Below are 19878 nucleotides of genomic sequence, written 5' to 3'. Positions count from 1 at the left end.
ATATATTGAATGTATTTATATATATATATATATATATATATATATATATATGTACATGTATATGTATATATGTGTGTGTGTGTGTGTGTGTGTGTGTGTGTGTGTGTGTGTGTGTGCGTGTGTATGCATCTCTTACAGCTTTTTCTCCACACGTCTTTACATTAGTTCTCCCACACACATGCGTACTCTTCAAAATCCTGTAACAACGCTGCTTATGTGTTTATTTGACCACAATTTGCATTCTCCAGCAGACACCCATGTGTGTTGAGCTACTTTCTCTCTCTTTTAGGATAACACCATTTACGTTTACATAATGTATCAGGAATGTTTCTGCATTTACATGGTGTCAAAACATTTGGTGTCAAAACTTAAGTCACTGTTCGCTACAGAACTGAAAAGCTACATTCACACTGTGCTTTGTGTTTCTGGAACATAGGAGTGAAATTGCTGGAGAGCATTTTGTGTGAATCCAAGCTGGAATGCTGGAAGATTTGATCCTTGTATCAGGACCTAGTAATGATTAATCATAGAATTTTCAGAATTTGTCCAGATTTTTTTTTCTCTGGAATCTCTGTATGTGGCTTATTATACCTCCCTAAATCATGTGGCTTTTTGTAGAAAGCACAATCACACTGATACATTTTTTGCCTGATGGACTATAAAAAAGGCAAAAAAACCTCTTAGTTTTACGATGAAGAAAGGACTCGAGCCATATCTAGGAAGTGAATATCAGAGACCACCCAGAATACCTTAGCGACCACATTGCAATTCACATAAACCACTAAGAACACCGTAGCAACCGCATAAAAACCCCTGGCAGCGATTTTTGTTCAGACAAGCAGCGCTCAGATTTTCTTCAGAAAATGTAAAAATGCAGTTCCTGATTGTTTTTCTTCCTCCGGCAGACAGCCACAGCTGTAAAAGATGTTTATATCTAGCTAGTCTATGTGACCTCCCGTGTATGTATTAAGTTGTAAGAGTATCATGTTTAAAGTGGCCTTTAACCGATTGTCACTTGACAAATGAAGCCTATCACTATTGTGAATTCTTACGGATGAAAAACGACTGACTTCTATTCTTCTCTCTTGATCAACGTCAGGCTCCAAGAGCCCCTCGCATTCCCTCGCTCCCTTCTCAAACAGTTTAACTTTGGCTTTGTTTATTTTTAACTGGCAAGTCAAAGGGATAGTATTTTAAGACCCGATGAAAATCTGACTAAGCGTTTATCTAGTTTGCGCGCTCTATACGTACCACAGATGTTTCTTTGAGTAATTTGAGTAATCTCTAAACAATAACAGGCATTCATCGCCATGCTTAATCACATATAATCTTATCAAACACTGTGTCCCTAACAACAGTATACAGTTCATCTCATGTTTGAAAACAAATACATTCCCTGCGGTCCACTTCCAAGTCTTATTTAGATCTTGCGACATATCTTTGAAAATATCATTGATGCGATGAAAATTCTGTTGAGTGACTTGTGGTGAAGTTGCTGCTGCTTTGCCAAAATATAAATGCTTCCCTTTAATGGCAGAAACCTGGTGGCGAAATGGAAAACGCTTGTTTTTGCAAGCGGTGACAGCGATTGAGATCCATTGTGTGGTGACGTCTTTCATTTGGAGATGAACGCATAAAAGCATGTGCGACTGTGTGGGCAGTTGGCTTTAGAAAGGCACGTAGCTTTAGACTTCAGTGTAATCCTCAACTAGCACTGACTCCTCACTCTCTTCATCTCAAACAGTCACACTGATGTAACTTTGAACAGGGGCTGCTTGCCGCTTTGAAGTATTTTTCTTTCTGCTGCTCTTTTGTATGCTGTGAACGCTCATGGGTGGAAGGAATGCCAGCCTTTTCAGTTTGTATTGACAGAACAGTAGACGGATGCATTCCCAGCGTTGAAAAACCTTTGCGAAGTCCACCTGAATATCCAGCCATGAGGCTTGAGCCAAGTGCTCTTAACAGATACACATTGGAAATCAGCCAAATGTCAGTCAAATTATTACATTTTGATGAAAGATTATAAAGATAACCTTTTTTTTTTTTTTTGGAATAACTTGCATGTGATGGATCTTCATCTTCATTAAAGTTGACATGACATCAAAATTGGCACTATATATTTTCCTAATGCATGTTATTAGTCAAGGTGAAGCAGGGATTATGTATTTTTGTAGGCCAAAACCCTAGTTAATATTTTAGCATTATTATTAATTTTTTTATTAATGCTTGGTCTGTGGTTAACACAAGCTGAAGATATTTTTGTGTTTGACATATGTCTAAATTAAGCGGCTAAATGGGACTTAAGAGGTTGTTGGGAACATTAAACATTATTACACCAAACAGGTAAACTCATCTACTCACTTTCACAACCTCATTGTGTTTATAATAACACTACAGGCAACCATTCTAACTCAAACTCAAAAGTTTTTTTTTTTTTTTTTAAATGCGACCATGGAGTAGTTTATAGTCCACGCTTAGCTTTTTACTTCTGCCATTTGTGTTTAAAATTGTGTCAAAATTCATAAATTGTGTACATCTGTGAAGATTATCATGATGAATGAAACATGAAAGAATCTAAACTTTTGTTGGTCACACAGCTTATTTTTTGCAAATTATCCAAAAGCCATTGTAAAAATCCTACCAGGATAATGCTAACGTCCGGGTTGGTCTACAAAAATATGTCATCACTGCAATACTCTATAGTGAACATTATCCAACATTATTATTTACCTCCTAATCTTGAGTCAAAATGTGACATCTTGATTTTTTGCAACAAGTTGACATAATTTTCCGTGGTTATTGAGTTGAGCTTGTTTTGAATCTGGAACATTTCACACGAACCACTCAACACGACTCTTTTGTAAAAATTTCAGGAAACATGTAACACGTTTCTCTTGATTTCACCTATTTTAGTCATTCAAAATGGATTAATGCCTCAGAGGTCACTCATGTAAATACATATGCCGGAGCCTTATTTTAAAATAGGCAGTGGGCCAGCCGTCATGTGCGATAAGAGCGAGTCATGGAGGTCGCTGAGGAGCATGTGGGTCCCACGATAATTATTTTCATTCAGAATACCATTGACTAGGTAATCCTCTGGCTTCTGTCTGAATGTATTTACCCATCACTTCCTTCTCCCATATGTCTTAATCCCTTATTATTTCAGCCTTACATGGTAAGAGTGAGGCAAGAGTGTGTGCCACTTATCAGACACTCCTTCAGGCTCCTGCTGTTGGCATTTATTGAAGGTACTTTCCATGTGTGTTGCACAGCATTGCCTGTTGTATAACGGTTGCCTGTTATATTTTGTGGTTTAGTCTGTAGTAGCTTTATTTGTATGCCAAAATGCAACTCCTGCATGACTTTATCTCTGTGGGTGCCTGTGGAGAGCGTGCCTTTGTTTACTCAAGAAAACTTCAGGAAAGGTGACTCATGGCACATTTGCGAAACCTTAAAGGTATAGTTCACCCAAAATGTTTGTTTGACGTTTACTCATCCTGGGGAATTCAAAAACAGTTGAGCTGTTCAATATAATGAAATGAAAGAGGGCCAAAAATATCAAAAAGCAACATAGGACTGTAATAGTAGTATTTGTTTACTATATTCCAAGTCTTCATATGATAGCTTTGTGTGAGAAACAGATGTTTCTCTAATTCGTCCTACCTGGCACTCATGAAAGAAATAGCGGTGACTGATTCATGAACGAGTCATTCTTTGCAATGAATCAGTCGATCCAGTTCACAAAACTGCTCTAAATGATTCATTCATTGATTTAACAGCCCACTAGAGGGGGAGATTATGAGGGGAATAATGATGCATAATGAATAATAATCAGGGAAATAATAATAATACCTTCTTTTTGAAGCCTGAAACAGGTTTTGTGAGACGTTTCATTATTTGTCAGTTTTCTTTTGTGACGTTTGATTATTGAGAGTCAGCACTTTAGATCTCTTTGTGGCTTGATTGAGAGTCAGCATTTTCAAGCCCTTTGTAGTGGTGTTTCTGTAGAAACCTGTCTGTTTTTAGAGTTTGATGCAGGTGTCGTCTCTCCCTTTGACCCAGTGGGGCAGCAAGCCAGGGGTTGACAAGGGGACATGTGGATGTTTGCCTCTGAACATGCCAGCAGTCAGGCTTTCATCCTCCAAATCAGCCTAACAGTCACTTCTGCTGAACATATGAGGTAATATAAAGGTAAAAATAAAAATGGTTGGTCAATCCTTTAACCGGTCCACTGATGCTTAGGGTAGACTCAGTCTCTGATAACCACCCATGAACCATCCACAGGCCATTTGTTGACCAGTATTCTGACTGACTTTTTATTTTTCTGTACCTGGAATGAAGTTGTGTTTACAACAAGCCATTTTAAGGGCTCAAAATTTACTGGATGAGCCAAACTGCTAGGTTAGTAGCATCAAAGATAAGTTTTGTTGAAGGAACCTTTTTAAATAGATGTCTACAAACACAACTGTATGTTCTGTCCTCTGTTGATTTTTTTGGTCTTTTTTTTTCTTAATCTGTGCTATTTGGGGGCTTATTTAAGTTGAACCCATAAATGGCACATAATTATAAAATAAAATTTGATTGTTTGGTTTACATATCAGTTAAACAGTCTGATAAGCAATGAGGCCATGATTTCCATGAGTTCTTATTTCCTCATGTTCAAAGCTCTGGCCTATAGGATGACATTTTCCCTTTAAACACCCTATTTGCTTTTTGGTTGCCTTCTACTAACAAACTTTTTCTAAAGCCTGAGTGATTGAGTCAGTTGATCCAATTGTCCTGTTTGCTGCTTTATGAAGTGTGAAGATGCAGATCTCATACACAGGATGACCCAAGTGAGTCTAGAAAGCAGAAACCCACGGCTCAAGGCAAAGAAATGTCAGAACTTAGACAAAAAGACAACAAAAACGAGCAAATAGCTCAGATTCCTGCTAACAAAAGGAGTGTCATCAGAGTATCCTATAGAGTTTGGATTCCTGACCCGGTCAAGAGCAACGGGATTTAGATTTCATGAACCTGACCCGCTCTGGATGAGTGCTCTACGAAATGTGCACATTTCTGCTGGAGCGCTCATAAACCTTCAGCGCTTTATATACAAACTGAAGTTCATATGAATCATACAGGGCCTGGGGTGAAATGGTTTGCCAGTGCAGGTTTACACTTCTTATCAGGCTTCAGCACTGACTGTGGTGGTATAAATTTGCATGTTGATATGTCACAGCCTAGCTGCAGTTGAAACTTTGTCATCTGCCCTGATATGTTTATAGGCATTCAGAGCATGGCAACTAGAGCAGCAGAAACAACATCTGTCCGACAGCGTGCCTGAGCCTCTAGAAGACGGGCTTTGATTGCAGCTCTGTCGGCTAGAGCACACACCATAAAAACAGATCATTTCACTTTAACAGTGTGCCTCCCAAGTTTATTGACCTTTTGAATATAAACCTAAAGATAAACAGGAAACTTTTTCAAAATAGCCTGTGTTTTCCTCTGCTTGAACAGTGCGTGCAGTATCTTGAGAGATGGAGAGAAAAGGTTGTGATTATTTTGAGGAGAACAGCTACATTTTTCTCATAATACTAAGGAGCCCTTGGCTATTTTTTTCTCCTCGTGAGCACCTGAGGAATGGTCCATTGACAACCTGTTGCCCCTCTGTGACCAGATAAAATTTCCTTGAGCATCATTTTTGAAAGGAACTCGTGGTTCGGAAGTTTCTCATCGAGTCTGACCATATCAGATATAAACCTTATCAAAGCAATACAAATACATCTAAGTTGTTTGGAAGTGTTTTTTTCTTTTGCCTTTTGAAAATCTAATTTCTAGATTGTGTACCTGTTATACTGTACAACCCGATCTAGATACTTTCCAAAAAAATATTTTTAAGCTATATCACACCAGCAGCAAGAGCAATATCACACTTTTGTCATGAAGAGCACGAGTGCAAATGTGATTAGTTTAGTAAAGAAGTTAATATTGTGCTATATTTTAAACACAATATAGTGTGTTTTTGTTCAATTTTGCCAACGAAAATATTACCTAAAAAGCCATAGCAGAATTGTTGTGCGTCTCCGAGCAACACAAGGGTGTTTAGGTTCTGAATGAATCCGCGTTTTGAACGAATCATGTGAACCAATGATTCAAAGGCCCATTCATAAAGAGAGCCATTTACTTAATTCCTGAATGAATCAGCCATATGAACGAATCGACTCAAAGACATTTAACGCCACCTGCTGGTAGTTCTAGTTTCTTGTTTAGAGTATAATTTAATTTTCATTATGAAATAAATTAATAAAAACATTAAAGAGATAGTTCACCAAAAATAAATAAAGAAATAAATTATATCATCATTTACTCACCCTCATGTTGTTTCAAACCTGAATGACTTAATTTCTTTTGCACAACATAAAAGAAGGTATTTTGAATACTGTTGGTATAAGCTGTTTTGGTCACTAGTGACCAAAGTTTCATTGCATGAACAAAAAATACTGAGACGTTTCTCAAATGATCTTCTTTTATGTTCCATACTTTATGTTAGGCCATTGTAGTCTAAACATTTAACACAATATATTTAAATTATCTTTTGGGGGTATTTTCACAGCCACATTTAGTTTGTGATTAATTAGATTAATTAATCGCAGCACCCTGTAATTAATTAGATTAAAAAATGTAATCGACTGACAGACTTAATATACATATATAATCGCACATTTTTGACAGCGCTATATATATATATATATATATATATATATATATGTTATATTTATAGTTATATTTAAAAGTAAAGCTAGATTTAAAACAAAAAATAATACAAATGTAAAAGCACTTAACAAAATTACTAACTCTTAAAAATAAACTGTATATAACTGTAATATAAAAATGAAAGCTAATTCAAAATATTAGTAAATACTGTAATATTATATAAGTAATACTAAAATAACCTTTACATGGTGGTTGATTTACCGTCTACTCAGTGGAGCCCTGAAGGTGCCAGATTGATCCTCTCATTGTACATTAACTTTTTGGCTTGCAGGTTCTTTATAAGGAAGTTTGCCTTTTATATTTGTTGCCTTTTCTTGCTATCTAAGCCATACGTTTGCGTAACATATGGAAGAAATCAGAAGTGTTTACACTGATGTCAAAGGAGAACAAATCAAATACCTTTCATACTGCACTTCACACTTCACTGCAAATAACATCAACTTTTGCATATTCCTCCCTGAAACTTGAGCTGTTGAATGCAAATTTGTCAAGCACTAAATGTGATTTTGTGTTTTGACAAACATTAAATGTTTTTTCCAAGTTTGTGTTCAATCAGGAAAAATGTTTAAATCTCATAAACTTAAAAAAAAAAAAAAAGACTACATACAGTGTAATAACTTCTATGGCTTTTTAGAAACCAAGATCCACATTTTTTTTTTTGTTTTTTTTTTGACAAAGTTAGGTTTAAAGTTGGCATTAAATTAAAATTCAGTCGATTTCATTATTGATCTCATTGTTATTGATCTTATTGTGGATGTTTCGTCCATACATGTTTCATGTTTGACCTTGTACTTCTTAGTCTTCCGGTGAAATTACTTCTTTCTGGTGATGTATACCAGACTTCTCCAATCTTTTAGTCAGTTTGAACCTGCACCTTTCTTGAATTCGACTGCAAGCTTGCATATAAATCTGCCTCCATCCACACTTTTTTACCCCTTTTTTATAATCAGTTTTGTTCAGATGTTTGTAACGAGGAAGAAATGATGTGCCGCTACTTTCATTTTATTTTTAGTAATAAAAATACCACTAGAAAAACATTGACAAAACACTGGTTTGTCAGTGCTAGTATTTTTTGTTAATAAATAAACCTCTCCCCAGTTGTTCCTGGGAAGATTCTTCCCACCACACATCTGCAGTTTTCCCAGCCACCACTGAACGTTCACCCTGACCTCTCATTTCCAGCGGCTGATGGAGAGAGAGGCCGGCGATGTGGCCTGTGATTTTTATGGAGTGATTTAACACTCGGCAGCCATGCTGGAAGCTTGTTAAGGGGGTGCTGGAGCTGCATTCGGGAATTGAGAGGCCTCTCTCACCTGCTGCTTTATTAGATGGATCAGTTTCAGGGGCCGTCCTGTTTGACAAAAGTGTGGCGGTTGTTAAAGTTCCTGCACTGCAGACGACTTGTGGTTTTGAGGGCTTGGAGAGATGATCAGTCAGGGTATCTCTCACTCACTTTTTCTTTCTCGGCACTCCTGGCTGGGATTCCCTGGAATGCCAATGAGAGGTCTGGAGTAAAGCCAGGCGGAACCAATGTAGAAGATGTCAACAATAGAGCTATGTTTAGAATGACCTTGTCTAACTTCTGTGGGATTGTAATGCAAACCAGAATCAGGCTGGTGCAGTGCTCCGAAAACAGTTGTCAATAAGAAAATCTAGACAGGCAAATTTTTATAAGTTCATTTTTTGTCACTTCTCTGTCTTAGAAAAAAAAAAAAAAAGTCTGACAAATTATACCTTATAATTAAATACCTTAAATTTTATAAGACCTTATGTTGTTCCTGTGTCTCAGTGGTAGAGCATTGCATTAGCAGCGCAAAAGGTTGTGGGTTCGATTCCCAGGGAACACACATACTGGTAAAAAAAATGTATAGCCTGAATGCACTGTAAGTCGCTTTGGATAAAAGTGTCTGCTAAATGCATAAATTATTATTATTAATTATTAATTATTATACCAAAAAAAAACGTTTTTTTTTTTTCTTGAAAGTTTTTGACCAATTATGTACATTTACATTTTGACAGAAACTTTTTATAGAAATCTTTTGTAAAATTATGAATGTATTTGCGGTCACTATTCAATTGAATTGCTAAATAAATAATATTGATTTCTTTCTAAAAATAAAATAAAATAAAATATATATGTATAGCCTATATGCTATACCTGGTTTATAGAAATGTTCACAGTCTTAGTTAGGACATTCACTTAAGTACTATAACTTGTTTAACTAGTCTGTCACCTGACTAACTCTTGGGTTGGGCTTGTTCAGATGCTTTGATATTTCACTTTAATCTTTGTATTTTCAATTGACATTTCCAGTACTGTTTCCAACTGTACAGAGATATATGTGAGTATGGAAATGTATATAACTGTACTTTATATTTAGTTGTTTTTAGGCAAGCATTTTTTTTTCAATTTTTCTTTTATGCATTTCTTATTATTGCTACACTCTAAACAATGCTGGGTTAAATATAACCCAGCGCTGGGTTAAAAAGGGACAAACCCAGCTATTGGGATGTTTTGACTCAGCGGTTGGGTTGTTTTGAACAAAAGGAAAAATAGAAAAAAAATGCTTGCCTAAAAACATGTAAAAAATGTTACAATTCTGTGAAATGTATTTAGAAGAAGATTTATTGGAAATTTAGCATTGACCGCAGCAATCATTTAATCGGCTAACCATTGATCTTCAAGCCACTGTATGTCCAGTAAACATTTAGCGTTTTATTGTCCCACTGAACACAAGAGTGTTTGCCTGGGACGTTTAATAACTGCTTATAAAAGCCACAGTCCTCAATACGCCTGTGCGAGACTATTAGTACTGGCAGCCTTTAGTGCTTAATACCTCATGAATATATGAATAATGAATGAATAGACAAACAAATCAATACAAAATTCAGTGTTGTTTGAAAGGATTTGGAGTAAGCTGAACCTAAGCTTCTGTAGACACTCAATGATTTCGATGAAAGATTGAATTTTAATGTCATTATTTACAGTCTAGCCAGGAATGTTCTTGTTTTTTTTGTTTGTTTTTTTCTCATAACTCTGTTATGTAAGTCACTAGAGTAACTCCTGTACAATATTAAACCTGTCCTTCGAGACCTAAATGATCTTACCATCTCAGCCCGATGCACTGGAAGGAATGTTTACAGCTTACAGACGCATCCTTACGTGTGTTAAGTGATTTTAAAAGAATCAATCAGGGACTTCCTGTTTTATTTCTTTTTCAAACAACCTATCACTCTTATACCAAACACTACTGGCTTCAGATGCCAGCGCGTTTCCCATGTGTTTACTCTCACTCTGTTTTAAATCATGTTATGCTCTGGAAAAAGGCATACTTCAGTTTGGCAACATCCAGTATATACTTCACACTATGCTGGATACTGTGTCTCTGTGGTTGGGTAAATGTGCGCCAGAATCTGTGATTTTTATTGTTGTTGTCAAGTTTTTCCCTGTTTACACCTGCTCGTGGTTGCAGCATTCCACAGAATTTCTGCTTCTGTTCTGCAAAACCCTACAGTTGACAGAAGAGATGATGTTTTCTTGCCATGGCTTGTTGTGGGCAGGGGGGGCCCTCCAAAACTGCTTCAAAGCCGTTTGCCTGGCTCAATAGTTGCTCCTATTGTTGGGCTATATCAAAGGCACAGTCTGCTTATTTGAACAGGTGACTCCCATTAAGTCCGATGACCTGGCTGGCTGTTTGCCAGCAGTGCTGCCGTGGAGCACTTCGCAGAGCTTGTCTAGTCGGGACTCTTAATACCTGATGATCTCAGTGCCAGGTCGCAGATTGAATAATTGCTGAGCTATGGGACTCTGTAGGTCTCCGGAGTAATTGTTATGGGAGAAGCTGGGGGCCGCTGCTCCCCGAACACTCGTGGAGGTCAGGATTTCATTTGTCCACTTCCTTTTGGCTTGTCCAACCTGGATGGCCTGCTTCACTTTTAATGAAAGCCGTCTACACTGCTGCCATCAGTATGCAGTGATGGCACATTATAGGTATTGGGTCTGAACTCATGATTATGGAAGAGATGATTTCTTCACATCTGCTGTAAGATGATATAAAAATTTTCCATGCGTTTTTCATGATGCAAACTTGGATGTGTGGAGTCCATTTGTTCATATCATAATGCCTCCCTCTAATGATTTTTTTCTTTCTTTCTTTAGCAAGGAACAGAGGGCTTCTGGAAGTCTGTAGCACACTCTGTGCCCCGGCAACCCTCAGAGATACGAATCCTGAACCCCTACTTCATACAAGAGGCTGCCTTCCAGTTTATTGGCCTTCCACAGAACAATGGCCGTATGGGTAAAGGGGTAAGCAACATGCTTGTTGAATTTTAGTATTTTCATAACATTGTTTACGTTAAGTTATTATGAAGTTACTTGAGTTGGTAACTCTTCGAGAAAAACTGTTCAACTGCCCGGTTTATTGAACCAAAATGTCAGGCAATGCCTTTAGTCAACCTTATGTTAATAGGGGTCACAGGAAGCCTTAGACACGTGTTTCCTCAATTAGTCTGTAATTACCATAAAGATCACCATAGGTCAAAGGTAGCTTGACTAATCCAATGGGTGGGGAGAGCTTATGGTGCGTATTTTGTATAAACCTGGACAAAGCTGTGTTTAAAAACTTGTTATCCAGTGCCTAACATGAAATTGATGTAAACAGTAATAAGTTCTCAAAATATTGCTGCTTGTGTAAGTTGATTTAAATAATAAAAAAAAAAAACTGCCAATATGAATAACAATGGTCACTAAACATAAGTTGTATTTTGCGTCATTGCTTAAATTTTCCAGACCACTTGTTGTGTTGTGGGGATGCTTTTATTTTATTTTATTTTACTAGATATAACTCACATGTACAGTACAATTGCTCAATCTATAGTGATCAGGATTGTTTGCCATTCAGAATTAAATCAAGAATGCCTTTTTAAATTCAGTTCAATTCCTGAATTTGAGTTTAATTTAAATTGATGTAGCAACTGGATGCAGAATTGCTATTTGAATTTAAAGTGCCCCTATTATGGATTTTTTTTAAATTACCTTTCATGCAGTGTGTAACACAGCTCTAAGTGAACGAAAACAAACTGCAAAATTTTTAAATCTGAAAGTGCACCGTGTATAAAGTTATTGTCTCTCAAAAGAAAGAGTCGACTCTGAATCATTGAAACGAGTCATTTTTAAAACGAATCTCAAGCCGTTTCATGTTGACTTCAAGGTGAAACAGTAGCATATTGCCTGCCCACTTGTTGGTCTTTTCCCGTTGGTCTGAATGAAAATGCAAATTCATTCTTTACCACTAGGTGCCGCTTTTGGAGCGGTAAAGTAGCGGTTTCCCCGGTAACGCTGTACACAAAGCAGCACTGCGCATTACAGGCATGATGAAATGAAAATGAGACCAATCGGACCAATCACTGCAGATTAGCGTCAGGCAAAGTAGGGGTTTGGAAAAATTAATCGTTGAGCGAATCGTTTGGGAGTCACTGAGCAAGTAAGGTAAAAATAAATGCATATTATAAGACAATGAAAGTGTTTTTGACCTTGCATGCATGTCATCCTGTTGTTGGGGACTCCCAAAACCAAAATATGAACCTTTCATTACCCATAATAGGGGCACTTTAAGAAGAATTCAAATGAATTGAAATTCTTAGAACTTTTCAATGCTTTATAAACGTTTAATACTAACAGATAATTTTTAAGATGCCACCTATAGAAATGTATTAGTTTATACATTTTCGTTTACATTTACATTTAGTCATTTAGCAGACGCTTTTATCCAAAGTGACTTACAAATGAGGACAATGGAAGCATTCAATTTCAACATATTTAATAAATGTAACGTGTAGAAATGTAGAAGAGCACTTCATTTCCCATTACCTGTGTTAAGTTTAATTGAATTTTAACTTTCCATCATTTAAATTCACACTCAAGAGTTTTTTTTTCTTTCATTGAAACTGATTCATTAGCAAATCTGTCTGATTTTAAAATAAAATAATAATAAAAATCATTATCCTGTAATCACAATCAACTGGAAGGTTCATGGAAATTCATTTGGTGGGAAAGCCTTGTATATTATTTGACATGCTAAATTCTACTATTAAAATGTGTCAGAAATATTGTAGCCACACTCGGAAACCCCCCACCCCATTTGCAAACACATTTTATTCAGACATGGGTGTTGGGTGTGCCATAGCCTATGGGCCAGACTGGGAATCAGCACTGTCATAAAAGAACTGTGTTGACATGCCTCAAACCTCAAACACAGGCTACAGCAAAGAGTACTCGTTTACTTGGAGCTCATAAACAACACGCTTTCTTTCAGTCTCAGGAAATTGAACTTGAGAAAGTAGATAAATGCCACTAGCATCATAGCTTGATGAAGCTCTCAGACATCCCATCATGGCATGAGTACAGACAAGGGTCTGTGTGGGAGCTTGGCCACCTCCTGAAAACTCAGACCTCCTCTGAATGGTGGAACATGTGCAGTGCATGTGGAGCAGTGCTCAGGCCCCTAAGGTTTGTGTGAGTAGGGGGGCAGCGCAGGAGGGAAGCTGTACCATACGGTACTGATCAAGGTGGGATACATTTTGACAGCCTCCTCCTTTGAGCACTCCAAACACCCACCTGCTTAAGGCTGCATACGCTGACACAATCTTGAATCAGACCCCAGGCCACTGTAAGCTAATGATTTAGAATGGTTGGCTCCTCCAGGGAGATGAGGAAGTGAAGGTCTGCCTCCTGAAATTGGTGCATCAAGGGTGGGGGTCTGTTTAAGCAAATTGTTAATCACACGCAGCTCAAGAGGAGTTAACAATTGCGGAGCAGAACTAAGCCAGAACGCCTTCAGGCACAATGCCATATCGACCTCGAGGAAGAGCTGGACCAGAGCAAACCACAGACAGCAATGTTAAATAGATTCAAATATAGCACAGGAAGCATACTTATTCATGCTTCATTTGTGGTTTTACTCATGCTGACATTAATGACACATTTAAGATCTTTCATTTTTACAGAATAATTTGTCACTCGATTGATTTTAATTGCATATTTAACATTTTGTCAAATATGTTTTGTATTATATATTATTATAAACCTAAAATGTGTTTAATGTCACTATTGATGAGGATTGTATGATCTTTAAATAATATTGGTCTTTAAATGCAAGATATTTCAAGTATACCTGCAATAGTACCACTTTAGCACAATCAGATATACTTCAGTATATCTTTAGTTGAAACTTCAGCACTACTTTTGCACAATTTGCACAAGTAAATGGATTTCAAATACATTTTAGTATATTTATTTTTCACTAGGGTGGTTATAAGCAACATGTATTAGTTTATTAGTGTATTACCACAGTTCTGTTTAGCGGTGCTAAATATACAATTGTGGTCAAAAGTTTTAACACACTATGAAGAATTTGCAAATATGTGGATAATTTAGGTAACAACAATACTCAGTTTTAAGAATCAAGTGCATGTAAACTTTTGTATGTGTGTGAGAGAGTGTGTGTGTGTGTGTGTGTGTGTGTGTGTGTGTGTGTGTCAGTGTGATTTATGTGTGAGTGTCTGTGTGAGTTATGTGTGTGTGTGTGTGTGTGTGTGTGTGTGTGTGTGTCTATGTGTGTTATGTGTGTGTGTCTGTGTGTGTCAAAAATATTTTTCTACGTTTTTATTTAAATATTGTCTTTTTTTTTTTTACATTATGACACTTTTGGTTAAAGCAAATACTGCATGTGTTTGTGATGAGATTCTATTATTGTATACACAGTCCATTCAATTTAGACTGCAAACTCACAACTTAAAATATTCAAATAATTTAATTTGCTGTAACGCTGTAGATTTGAATGTTAAATATAGTGCTTATGGCATGATAGCATTTTACGCACCATTAAACAAGCAATAAACTGCATTTTCTTGTCTGTTATCAGGTCTAACATATGATTTGCATCAGTATTTGGTCATTATGATTTACAAAACAAGCGCAAGATATTGTAGTGTGGTTTAGGGTAAGAGTCTGTGGATCAGTGCAGCTCAATCTTCACCAGAGAACAGCTTGCATGTTAAGAACCTGTTGGTAAAATGTTAAAATGCTGCTTTGTTTTATAATCTGACAATCTGATAGATGATAAACTTGTGCTTATTTCCATAGAACATTCCAACGTTGGGCACCGTCGCCATAACGATGGCCCTTCATAACTGCGATGAGGTTGCTGTTGCTGGATTTGGCTATGACATGAACACCCCTCATGCACCCTTGCACTACTACGAAACAGTCAAAATGTCTGCCATAAAAGAGGTAACAGTTCTATGTTTCTATAATTGGCAAATTAACTTCTAAAGTGAAACATGAAGAGCAGTTTTTTAGGAGTAGGTGTTTTAATGCATAGACAAAACATTTTGTACCGTACCTCAGCCTGTTGGTTTGTCCGTGTTTGTTTATCACTTTATGGAAAATTACAATGATGTCATTAACCAGAATGCCTTGGGCTACCTGCTACTTTATTTTTTTATTTTTTACCTCAGATCAGTCCATATGAAGATAACTTTGTTGTTGTGTTTTATAAATTCCTCTCTGCCCACATTTGCCATGGCTGTAAAAACACACTCATAAAACAGAGCTGTTAACGCATAGTTAGCTCCTGACTGCTCTGGCACCCATCCTTGTCAAATCACAGTCAGGTACCATTCATGCTGGACTCACTCACTTCCTGCGGCCTGTGTTCTGTCAGTTTAAGACTTCTGCACTATGTGATTTAGTCTTGAACAAATGGGATTTAAGCTGTTGGCCTTGTATAGTGAGTACTACTATAACAGTATAGGGTATTTGTCTTTCTAGGTTTTGACAGGTACTTTCTAGGTTCATCCTAGCTGTGATGTAAGGGATTCAGTCCAACTCTAGATTGACTTTATGGCTTTCAGTGGTAATGCCAGGATTAGAGTAATAGCTTGTTTCACCACCTTGTTGGGGAAAATGTAACATTTACATGAAAGTCCTTCAAAATCCTGTGAGAAAGACTCAAATTATTTAGACCTTTCTAATGTCTCTCTGAGTAGTTTATCAGCATTTTATACAAAATATATTATGAAAAATTATATACATTACCGTTCAAAAGTTTGGGGTCAGTATTTTTTTAATGAAAATAAATAATTTTATTCAGCAAAGATGCATTAAATTGCACAACTAATGTTACAAGAGATTCCATTTTCAAGTAAATGTTCTTTTGTACTTTCTATTCATCAAAGAATCCTGAAAAATATAAGTTTCTGCAAAAATACTTACATTTTAAAATATGTTAAAATAGAAAACATTTTTATATATTGTAATAGTAATTGTCATAATAAAAGTAATTCACAATAATATGTAATAGTAATAATAAAATGGAATGGTAATTCACAATGTTACCATTTTTACTGTATTTTTGATAAAATAAATGTATCCTTGATTAGAGACTTCTTTCAAAAATATTAAAACATCTTATGGATCCCAAATGCAGAGAGCTATTTCTCTAACTATAGAGGCATAAGGAAGAGATTGTTTCAGACCCTCTCTCCCTATATAAGGCAGTTTGGCCTAAGGAGGCTCTTAACCCAGCATTCATTTTGGCCTGTGCCCTTTTCTCTCTTCTGGAGAGTGAAACTTTACTCTTGGATCTGCTGGGTTTTTCGTGAATGTGATCCTTCACAAGGGCTGACCAGGCTGAAGCAGACAGCCCCGAGACTCTGACGAGATGCTTTTGGCTTAGTATCACGGCCCCAGCAGGCCCAGAACATCCTGTCAGGGCCAGTTGTGGGGTCCACCCATTCGGACCGAGAGCCTCTCACAGGAACCCAAAGCTCTGGTTTCATCCAGCAATACCAGTCCTGTAGGTCCTCTGCTGTGGCGTTCTGTTTCTGAAAATTATGTTGAAGAACAATAGGATATTAAAAGAAAACTGGAGAGGATGGTTTTCACAGGAGTCAATACAGCTCCAGTTCTTTGATCCCAGAACACACTCAATCCCTGTCCTGTGACTCAGGGATCTGTTATTGTTGTAATAAAAGACTCTAGTAGATGTGAGGTGCTGTGGATTTAAGAATTAATGTAGCTTTTTTATCATGGTAGATACTGACCTCCACTAAACCACAAATAAAATGAAATAAGTACTGACCATTTTCGAATGGAAGATTTAAATGCAACTTTACAGCAATTGTCCATAGATAAAATGTCTACAGGGCACCAGTAATGGTGACACAATACACCCTGAGCATTATTTTTTTCCAAATCTTTAATCCACAACTCAAAAAAAATTCTCAAGATGTATTTACACTATCCATCACCCTTAGCAGGGTAAAGGGTTTTAGGTCATTGTTGTGTGGTTTTCTAAATAAAAGTTCCTGTTTAACACTGTTTATCCCTGTAAAGCTGCTTTGACGCAATCTGTATTGTATAAAGCGCTATATAAATGAAGGTGACTTGACTTGACTTAAAGAGTTTACAGTATTATAGAAACAGTTCAGTTACGTACATCAGCTATAGTCACTTTCAAATTGGGCTTTTGTTTTGTCACCTGATCCACAGTCTCTGTCATTTTCACCACGTTCTAGCATTATAATAGAAAAAAGGCAAAAGAATGTCACAGTTTGTACCAGACCATATAAGTATTAATATCCAATTAATTATACCACTTTATGAGCACATTCAACACACTATTTTACATTTTGGCAAATTAGTGGCTTATGTATACCTCGTAGCTTGTTTGCATTCATGTGATTCTGATGACGCGCGAAATTCAGATGGAGGGCAGGAAGTGAAAAGCAGAAAGGATGAGATGAAGGAAAATCCGTACTGTACTGCATAACATAGGCATTTTTAATTTCTGCCAGCGATTCCACGATAGAAAAATGACTTCCTGCTCTCCAGCTGCATTTTGCACCACAGCAATGACGTCATGTGCAAACAAATTATTTGTACCTTTTCATGCAATCTGTTGATGAAAGATGATAAAAGATCAGTTATGTCTGTCAGGCTGATGATACACTGGGCAACATTTTGAGCAATGTTGGTTTGAGCAACTTTGGTTAATTTTGCCGTCAACGGGCAACCAGGTGAGACCCAGGTCCCATAACCGATCTAAAGTATCCAGATAGGAATTTGTTACCCATTCTCAGTGGGAAAGTGCCCAAGAAACATTGCTCAAAAAAAGTTGATCAGCAAAACTGCTCCAAAAGTTGCAAAAGGGTCTAGCTGCAGCCTTGCACTTGCATTCTCAGACTTGCGAGCATGTTGAGTTTGGCCTTTTTAGTCCATTATGCCACATTATGCCACGTTTTGCGGTATGGGAGGAAAATACTATATACATATTCATTATATTAATAAATTGTATATTTAATTTGATATTTTAATAGCATCTTAATACATTAAGCCATGTTAAGTGTTTATGTTTTTCTACAGGAGGAAAACGCTTAACGAGAGACTTTGTGCATTGCGTTCATATTCTGCTGTTCTGTGGCCACAGATTTGCGGGTCTTTTTTTTTTCTTGCAGGACCTTGTATGTTATAGTACTAAATTAGTTTTAATCGTTTAATCACCACAGTGTCTTGTCTCCATTGGCAACACGCACGATTTGTGTCGATTGCAAGTGACGTCGCAGGTAGCGGAGAGTGCAAGTGGCGATTGCAAGTGACATTGTAATTTACTTTTTTCTTGTCTTCACCACCTGGCTACTGTTGTAAAATGTTGAGAGATTCAAACAAAAAGTAATAAAAAATAGAACAAAATAAAAAATAAAGCCTGCAAGTGACATCACTAGCGGAAGCGCAAGTGTCTGAGAATGCAAGTCTGAGAGTGCAAGTGCGAGGCTGCAGCCAGACCCTTCTCAAAAGTTTCCCCGTGTATCATCAGCCTGAGTCTCACTGGTTATACATTCCATCCGTAGTACACAGTTGCAAATATGCAAAGATTAATAACGTGAATACTGAACTATCACTTGCACAATCTATTACCTAAAATGCCCCTGCATATCTTAATGGATGCTGCTTGTCCAATTTTCACCAATTTTAAGGCTAATAGGCAAAAGTCTCTGCTTCCAAGACTAACATTCTTGGTCTAATGAGAATAAAAGGGCAGACTGTCATGTTGAGAGAGTCTGCGCTGTAAATGTACGAAAGTTGGCCACATTCAGTAAGAAATGACAGTCTTCTCTTTATGTCTCCCCCACAGTCATGGACTCACAACATCTCAAAAGAAAAGGAGTTTCTCCGCAAGTTGGTGAAGGCCAACATTATCACAGACTTAACCAATGGGATTTGAACCTCCCAAGGTGGGTGCCTTTCTAGGAGGACTCAAAAACGTAGAGTCCTGGGAAACCCTGGACCAGACAACACGGAGGAGCGAGATTTCAGAGGTGGAAGTGATGGCTCAGTTAAGATGCACATGTGCCTTCTAACCGACAGGCTTCCTCTGAGCGGGACGTTGAAGGTTTCTTGAATGTCTCAGGAGACAATCCTCGTTCAAGTATAGATGGAAGATATCAGAGACTTTGAGGTGACCAACACACACAGCGCTTGAGGAACGAGTCGCAACATTAACTGATTGTGCCAAATGTACCTCTTTTGGAGGAGATGCCTCTTCTCTCCTGCCTGAATGTATTAACGGTGTAAATATCAAAGATTTTTACGTTGCATTTTAATGAACTGCTACAGCCCCTGGGGTTCTGCCTTCACACGTGATTCTCCGTCCAGGGCAATCAGTGCATATCCTGCCCTAGTGTGAGGAAGGGCAGAGGCAGGTCTTTGATTCAGCCCTTCTTCTGAGCACAGGAGGCTGTTTATCTCCTGAATGTGAGCTTATTATGTTACAGCTTCTTTTGTCGAAGAAAGGAGCTCAATCTCGAAGTTATTTATTTTGGTGCACAGATGAAGGCCTTTGTTTTTTTGGAAAGCTCTCTTTCCAAAATTGATTATTAAAGGTGGGGTAAGCGATTTTTCAAAAACGCTTTAGAAAACTGATTCGGGTCGAATAGCAAAACAAACTTGTAGCCAATCAGCAGTAAGGGGCGTGTCTACTCATGATGTGGAGGAGAGTTCAGTGCACAGGACAGACATTAGCCGAGCCGAGCGACAGAAAGATAGAGATGGCGGATAAAAAA

At 37.4% G+C, this 19878-nt stretch overlaps 1 protein-coding gene across 1 annotated transcript in view; it reads left to right on the top strand.

Annotated features, from left to right (window-relative positions):
* The window catches only part of LOC107700542 (CMP-N-acetylneuraminate-beta-1,4-galactoside alpha-2,3-sialyltransferase-like), a gene marked incomplete at its 5' end in the record, with an annotated part of 46328 nt that extends 26572 nt beyond the window's left edge, over window positions 1–19756 (top strand). The window contains 3 exons of the mRNA XM_016502237.1: window positions 10916–11062; window positions 14900–15046; window positions 18951–19756. Coding sequence (XP_016357723.1) covers window positions 10916–11062; window positions 14900–15046; window positions 18951–19040 — 384 coding nt within the window. The remainder of the gene's footprint in view (window positions 1–10915; window positions 11063–14899; window positions 15047–18950) is intronic.
* Between the last annotated feature and the right edge of the window lie 122 nt (window positions 19757–19878).

This window comes from Sinocyclocheilus anshuiensis, unplaced genomic scaffold, assembly GCF_001515605.1.
Source record: "Sinocyclocheilus anshuiensis isolate Anshui unplaced genomic scaffold, SAMN03320099.WGS_v1.1 scaffold718, whole genome shotgun sequence".
Taxonomy (NCBI): domain Eukaryota; kingdom Metazoa; phylum Chordata; class Actinopteri; order Cypriniformes; family Cyprinidae; genus Sinocyclocheilus; species Sinocyclocheilus anshuiensis.
The sequence above is the reverse complement of the archived record's forward strand: the minus strand, read 5'-3'. Positions and strand labels throughout refer to the sequence as shown.